The sequence below is a fragment of the Embiotoca jacksoni genome, unplaced genomic scaffold, assembly GCF_022577435.1.
Source record: "Embiotoca jacksoni isolate LCO1_2020_lvr unplaced genomic scaffold, fEmbJac1.0.p SCAF_6, whole genome shotgun sequence".
In the NCBI taxonomy this organism is placed as follows: Eukaryota; Metazoa; Chordata; class Actinopteri; family Embiotocidae; genus Embiotoca; species Embiotoca jacksoni.
In genome coordinates, this window is record NW_027185414.1 from 6,922,069 (window position 1) to 6,943,946 (window position 21,878).

At 40.2% G+C, this 21,878-nt stretch overlaps 2 protein-coding genes across 4 annotated transcripts in view; both read left to right on the top strand.

The window, feature by feature from the left end:
- The first annotated feature begins 594 nt into the window (after positions 1-594).
- lpcat2 (lysophosphatidylcholine acyltransferase 2) lies at positions 595-11,120 on the top strand. Its single transcript, XM_069174012.1, has 14 exons — positions 595-889; positions 1,270-1,412; positions 4,192-4,409; positions 5,082-5,194; positions 5,847-5,907; positions 6,324-6,382; positions 6,755-6,789; positions 7,010-7,064; positions 7,378-7,460; positions 7,896-8,021; positions 8,137-8,290; positions 8,690-8,788; positions 9,564-9,705; positions 9,875-11,120. The coding sequence occupies exons 1-14, from the start codon at positions 779-781 to the stop codon at positions 10,051-10,053; spliced, it is 1,578 nt and encodes a 525-aa protein (XP_069030113.1). The 5' UTR covers positions 595-778; the 3' UTR covers positions 10,054-11,120.
- Positions 11,121-17,821: 6,701 nt separating this feature from the next.
- The window catches only part of slc6a2 (solute carrier family 6 member 2), a 28,330-nt gene continuing 24,273 nt past the window's right edge, over positions 17,822-21,878 (top strand). Inside the window, exons 1-3 of one of the 3 annotated variants that reach the window (XM_069174146.1) lie at positions 17,822-17,921; positions 18,315-18,813; positions 20,436-20,567. In XM_069174146.1, the coding sequence (XP_069030247.1) occupies positions 18,522-18,813; positions 20,436-20,567 (424 nt within the window). In that variant the 5' untranslated portion in view covers positions 17,822-17,921; positions 18,315-18,521. The remainder of the gene's footprint in view (positions 17,922-18,314; positions 18,814-20,435; positions 20,568-21,878) is intronic. The other 2 variants (XM_069174145.1, XM_069174147.1) reach the window with 2 other exon arrangements.

The following is a 21,878-nucleotide window of genomic DNA, read 5'->3' on the forward strand; positions in this document are numbered from 1 at the left end:
TTAGTGGAGCACAAAAAGTTGGATGCACAAAAAGTACAGTACAAATACTTCAAATACCATATAAATTTGAGATATTTGTAGTTTACTTTAGTACGAGTAGAAGTATGAAGCTGCACAAAATGAAAATACTTACAGTGCTTCAAAATTGTAGAACAGGTACTTTCTCTCCCGCCCTGTTAAATAATATGCAGACTTTCTTTTCAGGGCAAAATACAATTTGTTATGAAACTGCGCCATCTTGTGGATATTTATGAGAGCCTGTAAATATGTCAACGCTTGACATTATTCCACTGAAATCAGAACACATGCTTTAATTGTGCGTTACCACTATTATCTTTGGAACTTATTAGCCTACTCTGTTTTTTTAATGCATGGTATTTTTTTTTTTTTTTTTTTACAAAGAGTTGACAACGAAATGTTACCTCTTTTTCTCATGTTTGCCTATATTTCTTTCGAAGCATACTTGCTTACACAATAATATCTTGTAGCCAGTCCATAACGAGGGGTCGCAGGATGGAGAAATTGATGCAAATTCGCCGACAGGCGACACAATTCCACCGATCGGACTTGACCCCCGCTGCAACCACGTTGGAGGTGGAGCTTTAAACGCGCGTCCGGTTCCGCTGCCGCTGCCGCTGCGTCCGTGTCCTCGCTCGCCGTTTCTACATCGTCTCACGCGGGGAGAAATGAGAGCAAGCCGCCCGTTGTGGAAGTGACATGATAACATAAGGGCGCCTCGGCTACAACATTTGCCTGTCTCTTCGTTGACTGGACTGCAATGCCGCCGCAGCGAGTATTCGCCCTGCCGCGGCAACAATCCCTGCTCCTGCCTGCGGTCATCAACCCGTTTGTTCAAGACACAAAACTAACCAAAGCCGCTATAATTAAAGTGAGTATGGTGTTTGAGTTCAATGATCGCGTAAATGCAGCCTAGTGAATGATAGTCATCGCCTTTGGACACACGGCGCGCACAGTGTTTCAGATGTGTGAGATTACACACACAGACTGCTGTGTAACAGGGGCCTATAATCTTCTCCAACGAGGCTGAGACAATCGGCTTGTAAAGCCTCGTTATATGCAGCACAAACAATGAGAGCCGTTGTGTGCATTCCAGAAAGCTGTCCAGTGAGGTGAATTTCTACACTCCTGCATAGTTCTGCTATTTCCAACGACTAACGCCGGCCATGCTGCAGCTGACAGCATCCTCCCCTGTGTGGTATAGGCCTATAACTTCTGATGCTTGCATGAATGTATCCCTTCTCCACGCAGTGTGTCCTGTTGGGAATCCTCCTGGTCCCGATCCGTGCCATCCTCCTGTCCCTGGTTCTGATGGTGACATGGCCAGTGTCTGTCATAATAACCCTCAACCATCCACTGAAAGGAGCTGTGGAGCCAATGACCGGCTGGAGACGGTAACTATGGATACAAACACCATCCCACACTGCAACACAACCTCCCACAGTGCCACCCACACCTCATGGGCTCCAGTTCAGACTGCTATCCAAAGCCATGGCCTACTGGATATTCACTCAGACTCACTCAGAAAATGGAAATAATTAAAAAATCTTAATAACTACCAAGCACATTCTTTTTTTTTTTCTTGGACATTATGTCATTTTCTTTCTCAAATAAATTGAGTAGACGTACTAGGACAGGCTAGGACATGAGAAACCTCATTGATTGTAACCTTTTTTTCTACCACCACAGCGCCATGCAAACATTTAAGGTTTTCAAAGAGACTGAAAACACTGTGACAAAGTTAATTAACCTAAGCCGACAAAGTAGGAGTTTGCTGCGAACCCGTTTAGTGCATGTAAACACAGCTACTGATGAAGAAATACAGTACATCGAGATTTAAAAAAAACAAACATATATTGCGTTGCTCTACTAAAACAGTGCATTTTACTAAAGCACAAAGTGGCAAGAGTGTTTTCTGACTTCATAAAGTGGACAGGAAAACAGAACGGAGGCAGCATATTCTCAAAATAATAGTGCCTGGCATGACTTGAAGAATGTGCAGCAGCATGCCAAATCATGCTTTCTGAGATCATATCTGCCCCACAGGCTCAGTTCCCCTCAGTTCTCAGAAAGGAAATAGTCAGTGTTGTTAGCAAGGGTTTAAGGGGAACTGAAAATTTGATTCGTCCCTTTCGAGGCCTGTTTTTCATAATCTAATGTAAAATAGTAATATTTAGACTTTAATATAATCAATATTATTATATGTAAGTAATTAAATGCGTCCCCGAGGTGGAAATGTTAGGCAGTATATGTATATCCTTAGATGGTGAATATAGTATGTAAAAATGTTTTAAGGTAGTTAGCGTGAATCTTCCATGTAATGGATATATTCCATGTAAAAGATGTAATGTCTGTTGTGTAATATTTAAACTGGGCCGCATTTTAAAAAGGGTTAGCTGTGCATATAGTTGCTGCAGCACATTTCCACACATTTCTTGTGAACTTAGACCACAGCTTCTGATCATGACCAAACATGGTGTGAGTGACTGACAGGAACAAGAAAAAAAGCTTCCCCCATCATATTTATCGCTTTGCTGTTTACGGGCTCAGATATTTTCAAGAAGGTTAAAGTTCTCAAGACTTCAGATTTCACTATGAGAGGACAGGATGTATATCGCAGCACTTGTTATTTGTAATGTGAGCACTGAATCCAATATGTTCCCTTAATGTGAAATATTTGTAGTCAGGCCTGGACTGGGACAAAAAAAACAACAACAACAAAACAAACAAACATGCCAGGGATTTTAGCCCAGATCGTCCCATCACAATTGACCACACACAGAAGATCTTCGCGCTTCCCTGAATACGTACACAAACTGTGCCACGCCCTAAAAACCCTGAAGCGGTGTTTAAGTAAGAGGGAATGAAGGAAGATTAAGAAAGAGGAAACATGATAAATACCTTCAAATATGTGGTGTTGCAAGCTTGTACACTCCCAAATGGTTTGTTTTTTTTCCAAATCCTAAAAGAGCACTGTTCACCCTTCAGTCTGATAAATCAATGATCAAGACGCTGCCAGCTGACTCACTGTTGAGGTTCATGAAACAGAGTTAACAGAATAATAACATTCATCCAAAAGGACAACCTACCAGCCAGAAAGCATAAATTTAATGGCCTTGGTATGTGAGCACACTGTTAGCAAGCCACCTTACTACACTTTAACATGGATATTGACCCGCGTTCAGAAAAGTAGCAAGCTGGCTAAATTAAAGTGGAGCAATGTGTGCAGAAATGTTTAACTTGTAATAAAATGAAGTTATGTTGATGCCACTACAGGTTAATAATGTGTTCTTGGACTCCAGAGAAGCATAGCCTAATGCTAATCAGCTATAATCGATTGTCAGTTCAGCTCAGTTTGTATTGTATATCAAACATACAATACACATTGTACTGAGAATCAACACCCAACTTTGCAGACCTACATGTTTTTCAACCACTCGGCACTGGTTGTTGTTTTGTTTGCAGTATTAGTATGCGTAAAGCCCCATCAGCTCTCATCAACTCTCAGCTCACAAGCTGTAAAGTATAGTGGGCTTCCAGTTGGCGCAAAGGCAAAGTAGACGACATTTGTTCGATCAAACCGAGGTCTGAAGACCGGTATATGTTGTTAGTGAGCATGTTGCTCTGTGCTCTCTGAATAATGAAGGAGGTCACATGTTAGCCATAATAACTTCACCAACTGATAAGTTTAAGCTTCTATTCTCCAAAACCCGCATTACACTGCATTAAGCTTCCCGCCCAGTTGAGCAGAAGGACTAATGCAGCTTTAAATATTCATTGGTTTGTATTCTCTGGACAGGTTTTTAAAGATCCACATTAGCTTCCATCATTTTGTCACAGTGTTTCAGTCTGCACTTTCGACATCCTACTTTTTCTACAGAATCTGATGAAGTAACTGGCGGAGCATGCTTTACAATTTTAGGGTTAAAAAAAAAAAAAAAAGTACAAAATGTTGCAACACTTCCTGTTGCTAAAACACTGACGTGGTTAACAGTCTAAATAAACAAGCTGTAAAAGTACTGGATCACTCGAATTTAAATATCCGAGGAAAGAATAAAATAATTTCGGACTTAATTCATATCAAGCACCGCTCAAAGATATACATTTATTTTCCCTTTTCACATAATTTCTCTCTAAAGTTCAGTAATCCCAAAACATGTTTGTCATCTGCAGATTTATGTGTCGAAGGGTGATGGGTGCCTTGGGGAGGGCTTACTACTTCTGCATGGGCTTCAGAGTGGTGGTGAAGGGGAGGCAGGTCAGCAGCAGTGAGGCCCCCATCCTGGCTGTGGCCCCCCACTCCACCTTTTTCGATGGGATTGTGTGCATTGTAGCAGGCCTGCCCTCCACCGTCTCCCGTGTCGAGAACCTGGCTACACCCATCTTTGGCAGTGAGATGCTTTTTACTTGCATTTTTGTTTCAAGACAGGGAAGTAGGAGAATATGTGTTTGAGGAAACCTTCCTTGTGCTAAAAACTACCACTGTGTGTGTGTGTGTGTGTGTGTGTGTGTGTGTGTGTAAGGGTGAAGTATGAAACCTGTTTGTCATGCAGTTTATGTCTGTCAGCTGTCTGAATAAATTTCACACCCTTTGTGAGAGTGTGTTCACTTGTAGAGGGGCTTGTAATGTAAGTAATGGGAAGTCATTATGTTTTGCTTCTTGAACAGTAGTAGGTTCAGTTCAATACTTTGGAGATGTCATTCAAATAAACACTTGTTATCATAACTAATATTTACAAATGTTCCTCATGGAGTAAACATGTGCTATGGACCTGATGAATAAGAAGTTTTCCATCCATCTTTTTGATGGTAGTGACGCCACCGAGCTTGTTTCATTTAGTAACTGTCACATCTATCACATGGTGATATCAGTAATATCATGAAGCAGTCACACTAAGTGACTGTTTAATCAAACGGCCCTGCCATATTTAATGCTCAGAAAACAGTGCAATAAATCGAGGCCTGCACATGAAATAATCAGTGAATTATATGACAGGAAACTAACTATTTTCCTCCTCTACATGTGTGTGTGTGTTGATGTTTGTGTTCTGTCCTCTCGGCAGGGTTTGTGCGCTGTCTCCAGCCAGTGCTGGTGTCCAGAAAGGACCCGGACTCCAGGAAGAACACAATCCAAGAGATTGACAGCAGAGCCAAATCAGGAGGCCACTGGCCACAGGTCTGTCACAAAGCAACCAAACATCCCCAAGCAAAAAGCGCCTCAATATTAACTTGAGCGGGTGTACTACGAAGCAAGTTGAACATACCCAGGCTTTCCATCGTGCCATGACGGTCTCTGAACACTCTGCCCCCCGCAGAGGACCGTCTTACTTCGTGCAGCGAGCTCCACTGGATCTTCTCCGATTGGTCAGTGGGCGGTACTTTCTTACGTTTTGATCTGATGTCTCCAGCATAACCTGCTCTGGATCAGGTTAAGTTTGCAGCATAAATTACCATGGTGATCTAGCCACCTTCGTGACACTGACAACACTGTCTTTAGTCTCAACATACCTCAATCACCCACTAATCTCGCTTCGTAGTACACCCCTGTGGTGAATTAGAGCTTCAGAGAAAACAAGCTTGTCAGATAAGAAACCTCACAAGCAGCAAAGCTGGATGTTGGTGTGGCTTCACAGTTTCTTTTGGCAGTTTTGGAGGACCGCGCTGTATAAATACGGTTCTGTTTTTACGCCATTTGAGAAAAAAAAAAGTGTGTACACTGTTGACTGACATTAGCATATTATAAGCATCAGCTGCAAAACATTGCCTACTTGATCAAAAATGATAGAACACATAATTTTAACATATAGTAATGATTGTTTGTTCCTCAGGTTCTGATATTTCCAGAGGGCACATGTACAAATCGCTCATGTCTTATCACTTTCAAACAAGGTAAGATATCAAATTTATATTTCATGTAATTAAATCCGAGTAGGTTTTTCTCTTTTGCAACATAACATGCTAAATACATTGAAAAAGAAAACAGAAATACAAAACAGCTATTTAACAGTTCCATGTGCTGCTTAAAGCACATCTATCATTTGCTCTTCGCATAAATCGAATCCACTGAGCAGACAAGGCCACACATCACTCAATGCTGCCTTGCTTCATTCATTCATTATGTGGTTTGTGCATTAACTGGTTGGCAACTCAGTACAGTGGGAATAAGGGGATGGTCAGTATAGTTCAAGTCATAGTCTTGCAGCTATTTAGCTTTCATGCATTTGTAGCCACAGATTCAAAATATATATATATACATATATATTATTTATTTTTGTTCATAATGCCTGTTTCCCACCCACCTCTAGGTGCCTTTATCCCCGGGGTCCCTGTGCAGCCTGTGCTTATGAAATATCCCAACACAATGGTGACTGTCTGCGATTGTAAAACAGCTTAAATATATTTTTCCTCACATTTTGAGAGCCATAAAGTAGATGCCACAGTGTACTTGCTTGTTTGCGCAGAAGATATAAAGAGGCAGATACACACTCAACCAGCTAATAGTTTACTTCCATCTGAGGCAAATGCATTGGATTGTCAGGGTACCAAACCTGAACAGCTTTTGAGTGTAGGTTTTTATCTTCGTATATTTGCCTTATTTCAGTTCTTGAGTTAAGCTGTCACAAAGGCTGAGCGATGGCAACATTAGAAGCTCAGCTTCTATCTAATGTATAAACCATCCTATCCTGGTGTTAATGTTTTATGAATCTGTGCATTGCTCCCTCTTCTTTTTCTCCAGGATACAGTGACGTGGACTTGGCAGGGTTTCAGTTCGTGAGTGAGCTTCATACAGTTGTGCCTGTTGAGTTATTTTTGATGTTTCTCCGATAGTCTGCATGTTTTATGAAAGCAGTCTCAGCGTACTTTTTTTTTTTAAACAGTTAACACTATTATAACACAACAACAGTAGCATTACTAGCTTATAGCACATTTTGACATTAATGAATGAATGAATGAATGAAAAAACAGACTGCCCTACTTGTGTTATGTGCAGGAGGACGCTGCTGCTTCTAACACTGTGCCAGCTCTACACCACAGTAGAGATAGAGGTAACACGCATTCGCATTCACTTGATGTGCTTCCTAATATAGTGTAGTCAGGTAATATAAAGTTTTAGTTCTTATATGAACTGTTCATTATATTGCACAATATTAATTTAATGAAAACTTTAGACGTAAAGAAACTTAATTTGGTGGCATTATTTGGGCAGTTTTTCTGGTAGTATGTTGTTGACTTATGCTTTACTCAGGCTGAGGCGTGTTTTCTGCAGGAGGGGATTTGGCTTCCATGCAGAGGTTTAGGCGTTTTACTTTCAGTTTGACCTTCCTTGTGACCTTTTTTATCTGTTTGTTCTGTTTCCAGTTCCTGCCGCCGTATATTCCCACAGAGGAGGAGAAGAAAAGCCCGCCTCTTTTTGCCAGCAGAGTGCGAGAAACTATGGCTCAGTAGGTGTTGAGTGGTCTAATGCCTGTTAGGTCCTGTTATGTGAAGCACGTCGGGGTTGCCTTGTTGTTGAAAGGTGTTTTTTAGATGCATTTACAGTGCACATTCCCCTGTGAATTGCTCGAGTTCATAAAGTGCAGTAGAAAAGCAAAAGCATATGTTTATCCAAGTAATAACAACAATGTTAAACACGTATTGGGTGCATGTAAGTTGATAAGAAAATGTAATAAGATATAAGGGGTGGATATTGTGCAGTTTAATATGATGGCAACTGTTTAAATTGAATCAGTTGTGCATTTTTTTCTGTCAGTTCTACATTAGCGTGCATTAGGTTTGGTTCCTGCATTGCACTGGTCGCTCTGATCTTTGCATGTCTTCCTGGCCTGCTCCTTCTCGCTCTTCACTGACCACTATATATGCAAACCCTTTGCTTTCAGTGCTTTGGGAGTTCCAGTGACAGACCACACATATGAAGACTGCCGCCTGATGATCTCAGCTGGGGAGCTAACACTTCCGATGGAGGCTGGCCTGGTGGAGTTCACCAAAATTAGTCGCAAACTCAAGTAAGAACATCTCACTTTAATGCACTTTAAGGCATAACAAAGCAGGGAAGTTAACACTGACAGAGCTAGAACATTTGTTGTTGTTGTTGATTGTGGCATACACCTGCTCCCTTAGTCTGAAGTGGGACAATCTGAGGAAGGAGCTGGAAGGTTTCGCAGCCATGGCCAGCTCCTGTAAAGGAGGGCGCATAACCATTGAGGAGTTTGCCACATTCCTGAAGCTTCCTGTCAACCCAGTCCTGCAGGAGCTGTTTGCACTGTTTGACAGGGTAAGAGACCTTTACGTCAAATATTTGGTTACTTAATCAATTTGGAATACTGATTAATACTACTGTGAATGACCAGTAAAATACTGAACTTCCTCTTGTTTTACAACACGCCACTAGTTACAAAAAAATATTGCTAAGAATACCCATTTAAAATAATAAAGTAATATTTTTTTTATATCATATAAATTTTATATCACATGAAGTCTGTCAAAAAGCTATAGTGGTAGTCAAGAAATGAAATGACACTGTATTACTGACATGAATCCAAGATAACAATAATGCAAAGATTATCAGCATTCAACATCAGCTTGCACCATAAAAAATAAACTGCTATCATTCATAATAATCTGTGCATTAAGTGACACATATTTTTATTGCTGTGTTTTTGACCCTGTCTAGAACGGAGATGGCACCATTGACTTTAGAGAGTACGTCATCGGTGTGACCATCCTGTGTCGGCCTGCTAACACCGAAGATGTTCTACAGATGGCTTTCCAGGTAAGACGGTAATAAACAACACTGTGACACTGATGTTCTCTTACTCGGAGCCGAATACTATGCAGAAACCTATTTTAGTGTCAACTGTATACAAATAAACAGAAATGTATTGGTCTCCACTTTAGTAGCTCACCCAAACCAGCACTTTTTAGGACTTCTTGTAGAAACAGATTGCAAGACATATATCCCACACTGTTATTTCTTGCACACATTATGCTGAATATATTGCATTGCATATATTCTGCCGATATCATCATGGATCCAGGATTTCATCACTATCTTTAGTCAGCTTTCATTGTAGTATTAGAACTAGAACCTGTGACAAATATTGTGTGAATATCTGCAGTGTTTACTTTTTAAATGAAATATGAGTAAGAGTAATTATTAATATGATAATAATAATAATAATAATAAGTAGAATGCCAAAAAAAGTACTTCTAAACCACTCAACCTGGCTATGACTGTCTGTGCACAACAGTCAGTGGCAGCAGTACTGCAGGAAGAACAGAGGCAGCATTCAGAGAGGTTTGGATAATGTCAAGTTAACAATGTGTGTCTGTTGTGAGAAGCATGGAGTCATTTTGCTGGCCATAAGGTCAGATGTAGTTTTGGACAAACAGTTCTTGCATTTATGTGATGCATCTAAAAGGCTTTTTTTTTCTGTCCAAGTATTTCTTTAAAAAAATAATTTCCCCAGTTTGATGTAATATTTTCTCACCTGCCTACCCATTTTCATACTTGTATTAATTTCTCACTTGCTGTCCTCTCTCTGAAGCTGTTTGACACAGATGAGGATGAGAAAATCACCCGGGAAGAGTTCACCACTCTGCTGCGCTGTGCTCTGGGTGTGTCAGATCTAAACGTGGCCAAGCTCTTCAAGGAGATTGACGCTGATGCCTCTGGTTTCATCACCTTCAGTAAGGAGATTATGCCTTTAAAACAAAGGCTAAATTTTAGTCTTTTAGATTCCTGTTGTATGTCCACCTGCACATTGTGGAATGGGAATTTCATTCATCTTGCTTTCACTTCTTATTCCCCAAACTGAACTGTATCCTGATGTTTTTCTCTGTGCCTGTGACTCTTCAGGTGAATTTCAAGGCTTTGCCACGACCCATCCGGAGTACGCAAAGCTCTTCACCTCTTACCTGGAGCTTCAGAGGTACCAAGCTATCCAGGAGGCGAGGCCGGGGGAATTGCAATTGACCGGTCAGATCAGCGCAGGGGAAAACCAGGAAGACGGCACCTCTGACAAAAAAGATGACTGAGACTGCAGATGACCGAGAACTTTGCTTGACTGCACTGAGATGAAAAACAAAAGGTTGTCATCTGCCAAGTTGTTGCTGTGTAGTTAGCAAGTTCAAGTCATCGCCAGAGCAGAGCCATATCCAGTCTGGCGCTTGGAGTTTTATCGATGGTTTTAGAGTGATTCTATTTTAACTTTTAGTGCCTTATAGAGAATTTAAAGATCAACATTCCCAAGTCATTGCACAAAGAATGTGTTTTGGGACTTTTTACATATGTAAAGATTTATGTGTGGGTATTTGTCCCTTAGAAAAAAAACAAAAAAAAAACAAATAGGTGAAAATATGTCAGAACGCTCATCAGTGTTTTAATTAACTGTCTGAACCCTGCAACCTTTAGAGCTCTAATATTAGAGACAACATTTTACGATATACTTGGATATTGTCTTCAGATCGTCATGTTTTCAGCTGTTTCTGTGTAACCTGAGTTTACTCTTTCCTGGTCTGAAATGAACACAGCTTCCCGTACCTTATCCTTTGTGTTTTTTCTGTAAATGAGTGGAAAATTTGCCAAACCAACACATTTTTAAATGTGAGCAAAGAGTCCTTGTGCTTTTGTGTTGCAGTATAATTAGTGTACTGCAGGCTTTATTAAGATCTTTCCAGTCTGCCAACACAGAGATACTCTGTATTAAAACGATGTCTACGACAAGCATAGATGCTGTGCGTTACACTTTTTTCCAGCGCTCAGGGACATAGACCTTGTAAGGCGGCTGTATAATTAGCCAGAGGTTTGCTTTGCATGTGTATCTATTTGCATTTCTACTGAAGATCGTTGTTGCTGAGACAGCAGCGTGTCTGCGCTGCTTTAAATTTACTAAAGCAAATCAACCACTGAAAATAGGGCAATTTGTGAGCAAAAAGGCAACAGAGCTTCTCCACAACAGCATATTCCAGCGGGGTATGCTTTCAGCTTAACTAGAGGCATTGTTATTTATTTAGCAGGGTGTATTGCAATTATGTGATTTATTTTTCTTTGTTGTTAACACTGCAAAGTTTGCTTTTTGAAATAAAAGAAGAATACAACACTTTTTCCTGCTCTGTTTTTATATTAATCACTGAGGAGACTTTGGGTATAATGAGGCATACTAAGTGAAATGAAAAGAATACGGCTGTACCACTGGTTCTCTAAAACAACCACAAGGTGCCAGTAGTTACCTATTACAGTTCTGTGTGTTTTACCTGTGGACGTTTTAATACCATTTGTAAATTTAGCCAGTTCTTTACTTTAATGTTAGGGCTCTAGACAATAGGGTTTAGGTAAGATGCAAGGTCAGGCATGTATTAGATTAAGAATGCACAAGTGTGTGTATATGTATGTAATATGCCACCCAATGTTGGAGCAATGAGGAAGGTATAGACAATCATAGTAGACTATATGTAGGTATTCTGTGTATATGGATGTTTTGTTTTTTCTGGCAACTCTTACTATAACTCCTCAGATTAAAATACTTTGAACTGGAGCCTTATTTGTGCAAAGAAAACATTGAAGCCACAGGAAATGTTACAGGACGCAAATATTACGACAGAAAGTAAGGAGTAATAAAAGATTGCTCTTATCGTCCATATACTTTGACACCAGCAGGACATAAGATTAAACCTTCTTCTTAAACACAAACAGCTGAAGAAATCTGTCTGTTGCAGAAAATCTTAGCAATATCTTTCAAAAAGTCATTATCCAGGACTTATGCGCTGTAATGGCCCAATTAGTTGTGTGTGGTCCATTTCTCCACTTGGCCTTTCTATGACCCTACCTGTTCTCCCTGTTAGATGGGAGTGAGATTATCAGATAGAGCTTTTGTGTGTGTGAAAGAAACAATTTCTCATTAAATTAATAAATGGGTGTTCAAGACTTGGGGAATAAGAGGACCCTTCCTTTCATAACAAATTGTGTATCTATCTGCTTCTAGGTCAAAACATGGGTTTTACTTTTACTTGTGATGTAACCATGAGTCCTTTTTCATTGAGCTGTGTATTCAACTGCTCTCAGGAGAGGATATGGTGTTAATATGGAGCTAATATACTGTATGCTGCTCTAAATACAACATGGCTAACTGTGCTCACGCACATACAGGGACACACAGGAGATGCCGTCTCACTCGGTACGCAGAGGAGGCTGAAATGAATGATGGAGAGCGGGTCTCTTCATTAAAAGCCCGCTGTTAGACAAACTGTGATTACCAGCTGTGATTTCCACTTTCAATTTGTTTTAACCTTTTCAAACGTACAGAGGCTCATTTCGTTTTAATCAAAATTGATGAGATGGCATGGAATCAATTAAATCACATTGTTGCCACGCTTACAACAGTGTGACTCCGTCTCTACCCACAGCCCCTGCTCTCCTCTGTGCCTCCACACCCCTCCATCCTCTTCCAGCTTTCCCCTGGATGGCTGTTGTATATTGCTGTATCCATTTCATCCCTGCCTGGGGGGCGATCCTGTCACAGTAGATTGTGGGAGATACGTGCTGGTAATCTGATTTGGTCTCCTCAGGACCTGAGTGAGTGAGCAGCTTCTGTTTGTGGAGGCAAGCTGGACACAGGCCTCATACGGACGAGGTACTCACTGTGCCAGGCTGGAAGGAAAGGTCACAACTGACAGGCCTCGCTGTTAAATTGATGTGACATAACTATGGGCTTCAATTTAACCAGGTATAGTCCAGCTTTGCGAGGCCAAATCAGGACGACTCCTGGCTGAGTACCACTCAGGAAATCGAGATGCAGTCGTGCCGTTTGTTTCTCAAACTTTGCGGATCAATTTGTGATGACAGGCTCTGTATACAGTGCAATGTATTCTAACAACTTCCTTAATATATTCTAATTTTTACATCTTATATCACTATGCTACAAATAGGGTTCCCATTGACAGGGCCTGGGGGGACCCAGACTTTGTCTAAGAGCAACGAGACCACACAATTTTCCTCATTAATGTTACGATTTTATGAAGAAACATCAAGCAGCCGTCTTATTTTCCAAGTTTTCCTTGTCCCAAACATGAGATTCTTCCCCCTTAGATTTACAGTGAGCACGCCCAGTCCCAACACTTAATGTAACATGTATGCATATTTCAGCGAAAAACAAGAAAGATGAGCCAACATGTTTCCTGTGTAGTAAATGTCAACAAAATTCTAATTTCTCTGAATTTTATAAAGCTATTCAATTGTTATGTAGTTTGCTCAACAGTCGCAAGAGGTTTTGGAAGAACTTTAACATTAGCCGACTTCACTAAGTGCAATTATTTAACAGACAGGCCAGAGGGCTAGTTATTATTTCATATGCGACTTCATCCAGCTGACCATGTTTGTCTGAGGAAAATGTTCTACATTTTAATATTCCCCAGGCCCAAGAGAGGTCCTAAAAAAGCCATTTTGTTGTCAAAGATGAAAATTTGTGATGGTGTGAAAATTCAACGGGTCTGGTATCTTGCTAAAAGGAGAAAAGGTGGGACAACCATGCAAAAATATTAGTGACCACTCGAGGCTGTGCATTTTTATGACCAAAACGGGAAATGTTGTGTCCTGGGGTACAGGGCCGTAAGTGTTGACCATGGCAAACAATACTTACGGAAAGACTACTGGGGTAAAGCACACATTTTAGACAGGTCACTGGTCTATCACAAGGCCAACACAGAAAGACAGAGATTTATTCATGTTCACATGCACACTTATAGCCAATTCAGAATAACTAATTAACCTAACACGCATGCCTTTGGACTGTGGGAGGAAGCCGAAGCACTCACGCAGGCCCAGCAGGAGTAGGCAAACTCCACGCAGAAAGGCAGCGCTCGGCCAGCAGGTTCAAACCCAGAACCTTCTTCATGTGAGGCGGCGGCGCTAACCACTGCACATAAATAAATACCGCCATACAATATATATGTAAATATAACAATATATCTATGGAAACATTTATGTTGTTGGGGTTGTGTAACAAAGACAACATTCACGAGAAATTAGCCAGGAGGGACACCTCATAGTCAGACCTTTACCCCAATTTGAAGCCTGTCTACAAATACAGTATACTGCATATAGACAAATCCAAGTCAAAGTTTTACCTGTGTGGCTACAAAAATACAACAGAACATACTGATTCACTGTCAGTACAGTAATTAAACTGATTCTTTTAAAAGTGAAAAGAGATTGAGCTTCTTTAGTGCAAAGATGTTTTGGGAAAGTTACGGAAGAGGAAGAAATAAAAGTTATTTTAACTCGGTGGTCTTATATAATCGACTTTCCTGTCTATAACAACAGGATACCTGGGTGTGTGTATATACACTCCTGTGACCCCTCCTTTGTTCTGCGTGACTAACATGAATATATGGTTTCAAAAAGGCAGCACAATATCCTTGAAACATTAGCTTGCAGGTTAGAGAAGGACAGAACATTGCTGGATAGAACTTCTAAGTATAGCAAAGAAACATTAAGTACAGTAAAGGGCCTGCACTCCTTTAGCTCACACGTCTGAAATAATGCATTGAATGTAAAGGCTGTAAGATCTGAGCCATGGCTGCATCAATCATGCTATGGAAATATTGTAAATGTTTTGTTCATTATTCTATATGTATATTTACTTTTAATTCAGCATGCCATAATGGGTATTTGATCAGTGTGGGGATGTCGAGAATAATTTACATTAAAAATAACAATGCTTGGCAGCATGACATACGTTTGTAAAGATTAAATTTATAATTTGATCGATCTCAGAGCTGATATAGCTTTAATCCAGTTGCTCTGTGCAAAGAAAGCATTTAATTTTGAGAGGTGTTTAATTCTATGCACACTAAAATGGTGTGGGTTTTTAGAGGTTTGTATTATTATTCAAACCTTCACCGGCACACACCCACATTTTGCACCACCCTTGAGTCATGTGGGCTTGAACCTAGAAGCCCGTCTCTTTCTGCTCTTCGGGGAGTTCCTCCAGACCTCATTGTTACGTTTCCTTATCACACCAGATGACACCTTGTTGATTTTCTCTCTCCTATTATTCTATCAGGAAAGTGATTGTTTCTCATTTCCTGTGTGATGGTTTATAGAAACAGTGCAGGTCCTGGTGAGGGCAAGGTTTAAGGAACCGTATGAAACATCAGTCGATCAGCGCCGGTATCTGCACCAGAATCTGCAGCCCGGGTTTGTTTCCTCGCTCTCTGTTTTTGGTGTTTCACATCGCTGCGTTTGATTCTTTTCCAGATGGATTTTTGGATGACGGGCAACAACTTTTCCTGTATAATTCTGGAGAATGGGTCAACATGAGGTTGTGGAAAAGACAGTTGTCTTTTATTTGTCAGCGAGACTGGCCAAATAAGGTGTGAAGGTGTTTATAGTTTCCAAACAAGCTCAAACTCATCACTATACACTTCACGAGACAAGGACAAAAAAACATATTCAATCACTGTAACTAAAGTTTCTCATTTTACTTCTGGGAATCAAGTGAGGAAAACTATGGTGTGTTACATTGAATGACTGCTCACCACTGCCTGATGCAACAGTTCCATAACAAAAGTAGAAATGAGGGTATGGAAACTCAAATTTGTCTCCTATTGTTGTACTGTACATATAGTCTGACTTTAATCTGAATTTTTCTTTGACGATCACGCACACCCTCTTTTTTCAGGCACTCAGTTCAAACAGCAATCAAGCCAATCCTCATGCTGTCAGGCCTCCCTTTTTGTACACCCTAATTACTACCCACTATTCAAACTGACCTTGACCCCCTATTGTGTTCTTCATTCACCAGTTGCTTGGCGATTGAAAGGATTTGAAGATAAAACTCTTTGATATATAGACGATGGAGACAGCTTAAAAAGACCCTAATTGTTATTTTAAACATTCGCAGGACAATGGCACCACATTCCTACATAAGTGTTTTTGAGTGTAGATGCTGGCTGGAGCAAAGGAGCTCACTTTACTGGCCTTCTTTTGGTAATATTAGCCCCATTTCCCGGATGAGCTGTGTGTGGCTGAGAAAAATGGGCCTCTGCTATTTTTCACACTGAATGTATATGTCATGTAGAGAAAACAACTTAACATTGCTGAGCTACTTACACCTTTGCAGTAAAGCCCAAAGGGAGAAGCTTAATGACACTCCTGCCTGGAGAGATTTAAACCAGAGAGCTTTAATGGGGTGCAGAACAAAACAAAACTCACTCTGTGCTAATTCCATGACCTGTTTGCCATGTAGTAATGGTGCTACTATAAGTCTGATGAATGACAACAATAAGAAATAACACTTGTGTGGACAACAGTCCTTAAAGTCAGAGTATCAATGATCATTTTCCAGATTTAAAACCCTGGCTCACAAATTTAAAGAGGAATCTAGCAAGTCAAAGTTGTGTTGTAAACCATTCTGATTTGCACTGTGAAGCTGAGCCACTTTTTATAATGAAGCCATTACAGGGACTGAAACTGCTATCGTCGTGATGTAGTGTGTGCAAATGTGCGTACGGCAATGTAAAGAAGTAGCAGTGCATGTTTGTGCACCTTTACAGACAAGGCGAAAAGACAGATCTTTGCTGAGATGACCTCAACCAAATGCTCAGGTTAAATCCAGAGGGCCATATTAGGGCTGCAGAGAGGCTGCGTCTTCTTTCATTAGCTTCTCATAAGGTCGATACAGGAGAGCCACGAACGTTAAGAAAGAGAGGAAAGGGAGGTCTCAAGAATTGAGTGAGGGATCCAACATGATCATGGGTGATGTAATTTATGAGTCCAGTTCCTACTTGTAAGTTTCCATTCTCAATATGTAACCTGCTCTGTAATATGCTCCATTAACTGGTATATGCTACTGTACCTCACCTTAAGTTGAAGTAGCCCACTTGTTGAATGTACAACAAAACACAACTACCTACTCAGAAAAGAAGCACTCCCCACCATACACAATCATGATACTAACACGACACAAACCGTTTAGTAAGTCTTTCCATATTCAAATATACCTGATAATGCAAAAGAATAGAAGTAATTCAGGAGAAAACAACAGTAATAACACATTATCCTTCCTTGTTACCTGGTCCTTTGCTTTACCATCACCGCAGTTATTCAATCTTCACAAATAAAATGCCCAAAACCAGCCCTATTAGGGTTTTATAAAACAAGCACTGGAGAGCAAAGAGGACATTCATTGACTTTAATGGGATGAACTGATCAACCATATCTAATAGAAATCATTGCCCCTGGCAAAAGCTGCTGCAGAATTGAATTACACATGGAACACAATGCTTTTACGGCTTCTTAGAAAACTGTAATTCAATCTGTTTAGTGGAGAGAAGAAACAGATAAAGTCCAAATCAAAACATTAAAAACTTTTGTTCTATGTTAGATTCAAGTGCTGCAGGAAGCTGAAGGTAAAGTGATCCCATATCTCTTTTACAATGTTAAATGCAAGCACCAAAACACTAAAATAGCTGATCTTTCTTCTTACATTGGTCTTGACGTGCAAAACTTCTTTGTCAAATAAACACGTTTAACCAAGTTTAAGTTTTCTGAGCAACATATTTGATGTATTGAAGAGCTGAGTCTTCCATTGTGTTTGACTCCACGTGGATTACTCCTAATACCACTTTACAGTCAGAAGTAGGTGTGTAAGTTTATGGGAACTTGAGCTCAGACAAAAAAGCCGCCATGCCAAGTTGACATCAAACTGGAGAGAAAGCGCTCAATTATAAAATATCACGTGGAAGAGAGAGAGGAAACCAATTTAAAAGCTCGCATTTTATATCGTCCCTGTTGGAGAAGGCGAGTCTTAAAGTTCCTTCAGAATGGGCAGTCTTCTCTCAGTTGCATCTGGACAACAGCAGCATCGGGTCATGGAGAGGTGTCCCTAGCTTTACCAAGTACGTCGGTAAGCCTTTTCATCCCAGAGCTTTCAATTGCTTTAGTAACGGTAAATTATTGAAACAACTGTTTCTATTTCTCAGTATCCTTATGTGTAATGTTTTAACTAATTGTTTATTGAGTAGATTTTTCAGCGCACAATGCGCTCAGTGCGCGTGGTGACCTAGAGAGGAATTTGCTCTAAAGTATCTTTCACTTGACACCTGCTCTTGCTGTGCATCAGACTACAGATACGATGTTTAATCTTAATTATTTTTCTTGTATTAGTAGCACACAAACATTAGGTATGGCTGCTATAGGAAGAACAATGTCACCAATTATCGTTTTGCTGTCCTAATCTGTATTCCCCGCCGTGCGTAACCGTGCTGGAACTTTACGCACAAACACCAAACCTCTCCAGAATCTGTTTCTCTGCCGTCCTCTTCAGCCCATGTACGCGGAGGCGTCATCTCTTGTTTCGGCGGAGAACACTTGCTTATCCGGGTTTTGTCGGCGGGATAGCGGTCTTGATCCAAGCGAACCGACTCAGAACATCAGCTCCGCCAGAACCCGCAGGGTGCCGTGAGAGCACCGCGCCGGCGTGGGCTTCGTACGCACCGCAGAGAAGATGAATATCCAGGTTCTGCCAGAACACAAGCTCTCGTCGGTGGCCCCGCTGAAACAGTGCAATGTGGAGAAAAAAGAGGTAGAACTGATACTGGTGAAGGACCAGAATGGAGTCCAGTACACCAGTTCCTCCATCATTCCCACCCCTGGTCACTGCGCAGGTCCGCCCGGATCCGAGGACGAGCGAGAAACTTGGGGCAAGAAAATAGACTTTCTCTTATCGGTCATCGGCTTTGCGGTGGACCTGGCCAATGTTTGGAGATTTCCTTACTTGTGCTACAAAAATGGAGGAGGTGAGTTATCTGTTTCTGATTGATTAATGTGTGTAAACAGATGTTTTAAAATATAGAAGGGTTCACCACACTTACCGTCAGGTTCTGCTATTAAATGCTTTTAGTAAGGATACAAATATAAGTAGTAGCACACTGAAAATCACGTTAAGTACCCTATAAAGTGAAATTATGATTTTTTTTTTTTTGTTCTTTCATTTGCTGTCAGGTGTCAACGTGTTACTATTTTTACTTTAAAATATTTCAGAAATATGTTAAACTGCATAAGAACACAACAGTATAATTTTAGGTTCGATTCAGATTCAAATGCAGTTTGTGCTCTTGTTCTAATTTGAGTTACTTTAATCTGCTGCAATAGGTGTATTACGTGCTTTTAGTTTTCATGATCAAGGAAAGGAAATACCTCATTTTATCAAGGCATGCACAACTGAACTGTATAATTTGAGACTGTCAGATAATTCTTGTAACGTGACAAGCACTCTGGGCAAACTGAGGTTTATCGGAAGCTGTAAAATATACAGTTTAATTATCCTGTAAGACGTATCTGACAAGATAAACATGTGAATATCCGGGCTTTTAGTTACTCACAAACTCTGAATACAAGACATTAAAACTATAGAAATAAGTGTTTTACCATCAATGTTTTTATTTTTCTTTCAAATGTTTCAACATGAAAGAAAAAGGCTGTCGAAATGAAACATTTTTTATTTTTATTTTAAGGTGACTTTCAAGCTGTGTACCTTAAACCTTTTATAGTTAATGATAACGTGTTTAACCTCTGGCAAAGACAACACCTCCTTTCATGAAGGTATGTTTATTCATAAAGCCATAAATCGGACTCATAACATTTCATATTGACAGATGAGTCATTAGATGTTCTGCATCTATTTAAGAAATAATTATAAATCACTGCTATAAGTTGTTTCTAATATGTGCTGTGCCTTAAACATTCTATAATGTTTATCTGCCTGCTGCAGCTAAAAATCCCAAAACAAGTGTCGGAGCTTAGATTTACTCAGTAAGTGTGAATACAAGAGGGTGATGGACGACTGATTGTTCTCAAAACTATTGAACACTGAAGCTGCACTCTAGTGAGAGAGAAAAAAAAAAGTAGTGTGTGTGGTTGAACCAACAAAGGATTACTTTAAGCACAGTGTTGTTTTATCATCAACACTCATGACAACAGTGCTCACTAGAAGGTGTGCCCTGTCCTCTGTGTGTCCATTCACACAGCGAAAATCAACATGTGCTCAACTCTGCCACTGGCCTGTCAATCATATTGCCCTCAGAAAAATGTATTCATTACTGTGGATAATGTGTCATTTGTGATGGACAATGTCAAGAACAATTTAATTACGAGAGGTCATTTTCTTGTTGGTGGATGTGTTACTGCGGCACAGCATGAAAATAGCTGTGAGCCTTTTCCACTCGCATGTTATGGTGTGTCGTGTTGCTAAGACTGTCATGCCCCTTTTTTCCTCTCCTTTCTTTTTTGGGGTATTTTGTCTTGCACTTATTTCAATATCGAGCACTCATCTAACATTTTTTTTACATGTGGTAAGCAAATACTTCAGTAATTAGCAGAAATAAAAAATGTTTAAAACTAATTATTCCTCTCCATTCAGGTGCCTTTTTGATTCCCTACATTCTTTTCTTGGTGATTGCGGGGATGCCATTGTTCTACATGGAACTTGCCTTGGGCCAGTACAACAGGGAAGGGGCAGCTACGGTTTGGAAAATATGCCCTGTGTTTAAAGGTGAACTGTAACACTCACACTCTCTCTCTCTCTCTCTCTCTCTCTCTCTCTCTCTCTCACTCACTCTCACTCACTTTCACTCTCACTCTCACTCATGGAAACACGGACACAGAGACACACACTGCACTTAAATTCGCAACTACACACATGATCATGCATGTCTATTTAGGCCAGCCTTTGTCTAACCTATTAAACTTACTGCTCTGTCACGCTCTTATTTGCTTCTCCTCAGTGTCTTGCCCTTTAATTTTACCCCTTTGTTCTCATCCTTTCCCCCCTCAGAGGTTCATAAGTGTCACTTGTAACTAACATCTGCCACAGTGGCTCTTTCCTTTCTATTGTTTTCTCTCTGATTATATTTGCAACCTTATGCCCCTGTCCATGTTTGTAAAAATGTCAATTGCAAATGAGTGAAACAAAAGCAAATGCCAGGCCGGTGCTCACAGGCCTGAGAAAAGTGGTTGATATAATTGCAAGCCAATCAATTAAACTAATGAAAAACACGCTGAAAAAACTCAAATGAAACGTGACGTATTATGTACTCTAATTAAAGTAAAACACAGTGACTCCATTAAAAAACTGAAAGTCAGATTAATGTGTAAACTTTACACTGATGCTTGCACTGACTTATAATTACCAATATTGTTTTTTCATTTCCTGTAATATGACAATTAGTGTAAACCTGAACCTGTTAACTGTTCTATCATTAGCTTAGCAAGAAAAGGAAATCTGACAACACACACACCTTCAAATATTGTCTGTTAAGTACATCCGTCTGCACTATTGAAACAGCACCAGTCATTGCTTGTGTTGGCTGCAGCGTTTGTTTGCTAAGGCGGGTTTGTTGTTGAATAAGTGGGTGACGGGTTTATGGCCTGCTCCATTTCATGGATTGCATTACATTCCAGTAGAGGTAAAAGAACACATCCCAGAATTTACACAAGAAAAAAAAGGTGCTAAATGATGGGAAGTAACCCTTAATGCCCAAAAGAGGTGTGTGTGTACTGTTTTAGCTTTGGAGAGGTTGATAGATGGCAGTTCTGTACACGTAAGTGTCCCTCATGGTAATATTGAGATGATGTTGGGGATTAAAAACATGTTGCAAGGTGTACAAGGCCTCATATATGAAACAAAAATAAGAGCAATTATACTAAAGGCGCCTTTTCATCTAAAGGGTATATACGCCTGTTATTTCTGTTGCTCCTGTACCTGCTATCCATGACTTGTCAACTGCACTGTGGTTCCTTGGGTGATAGGAGTACAAAAGCAAGTATATCTGCACTTATATTTGGATGTAGCATGTATTTATGC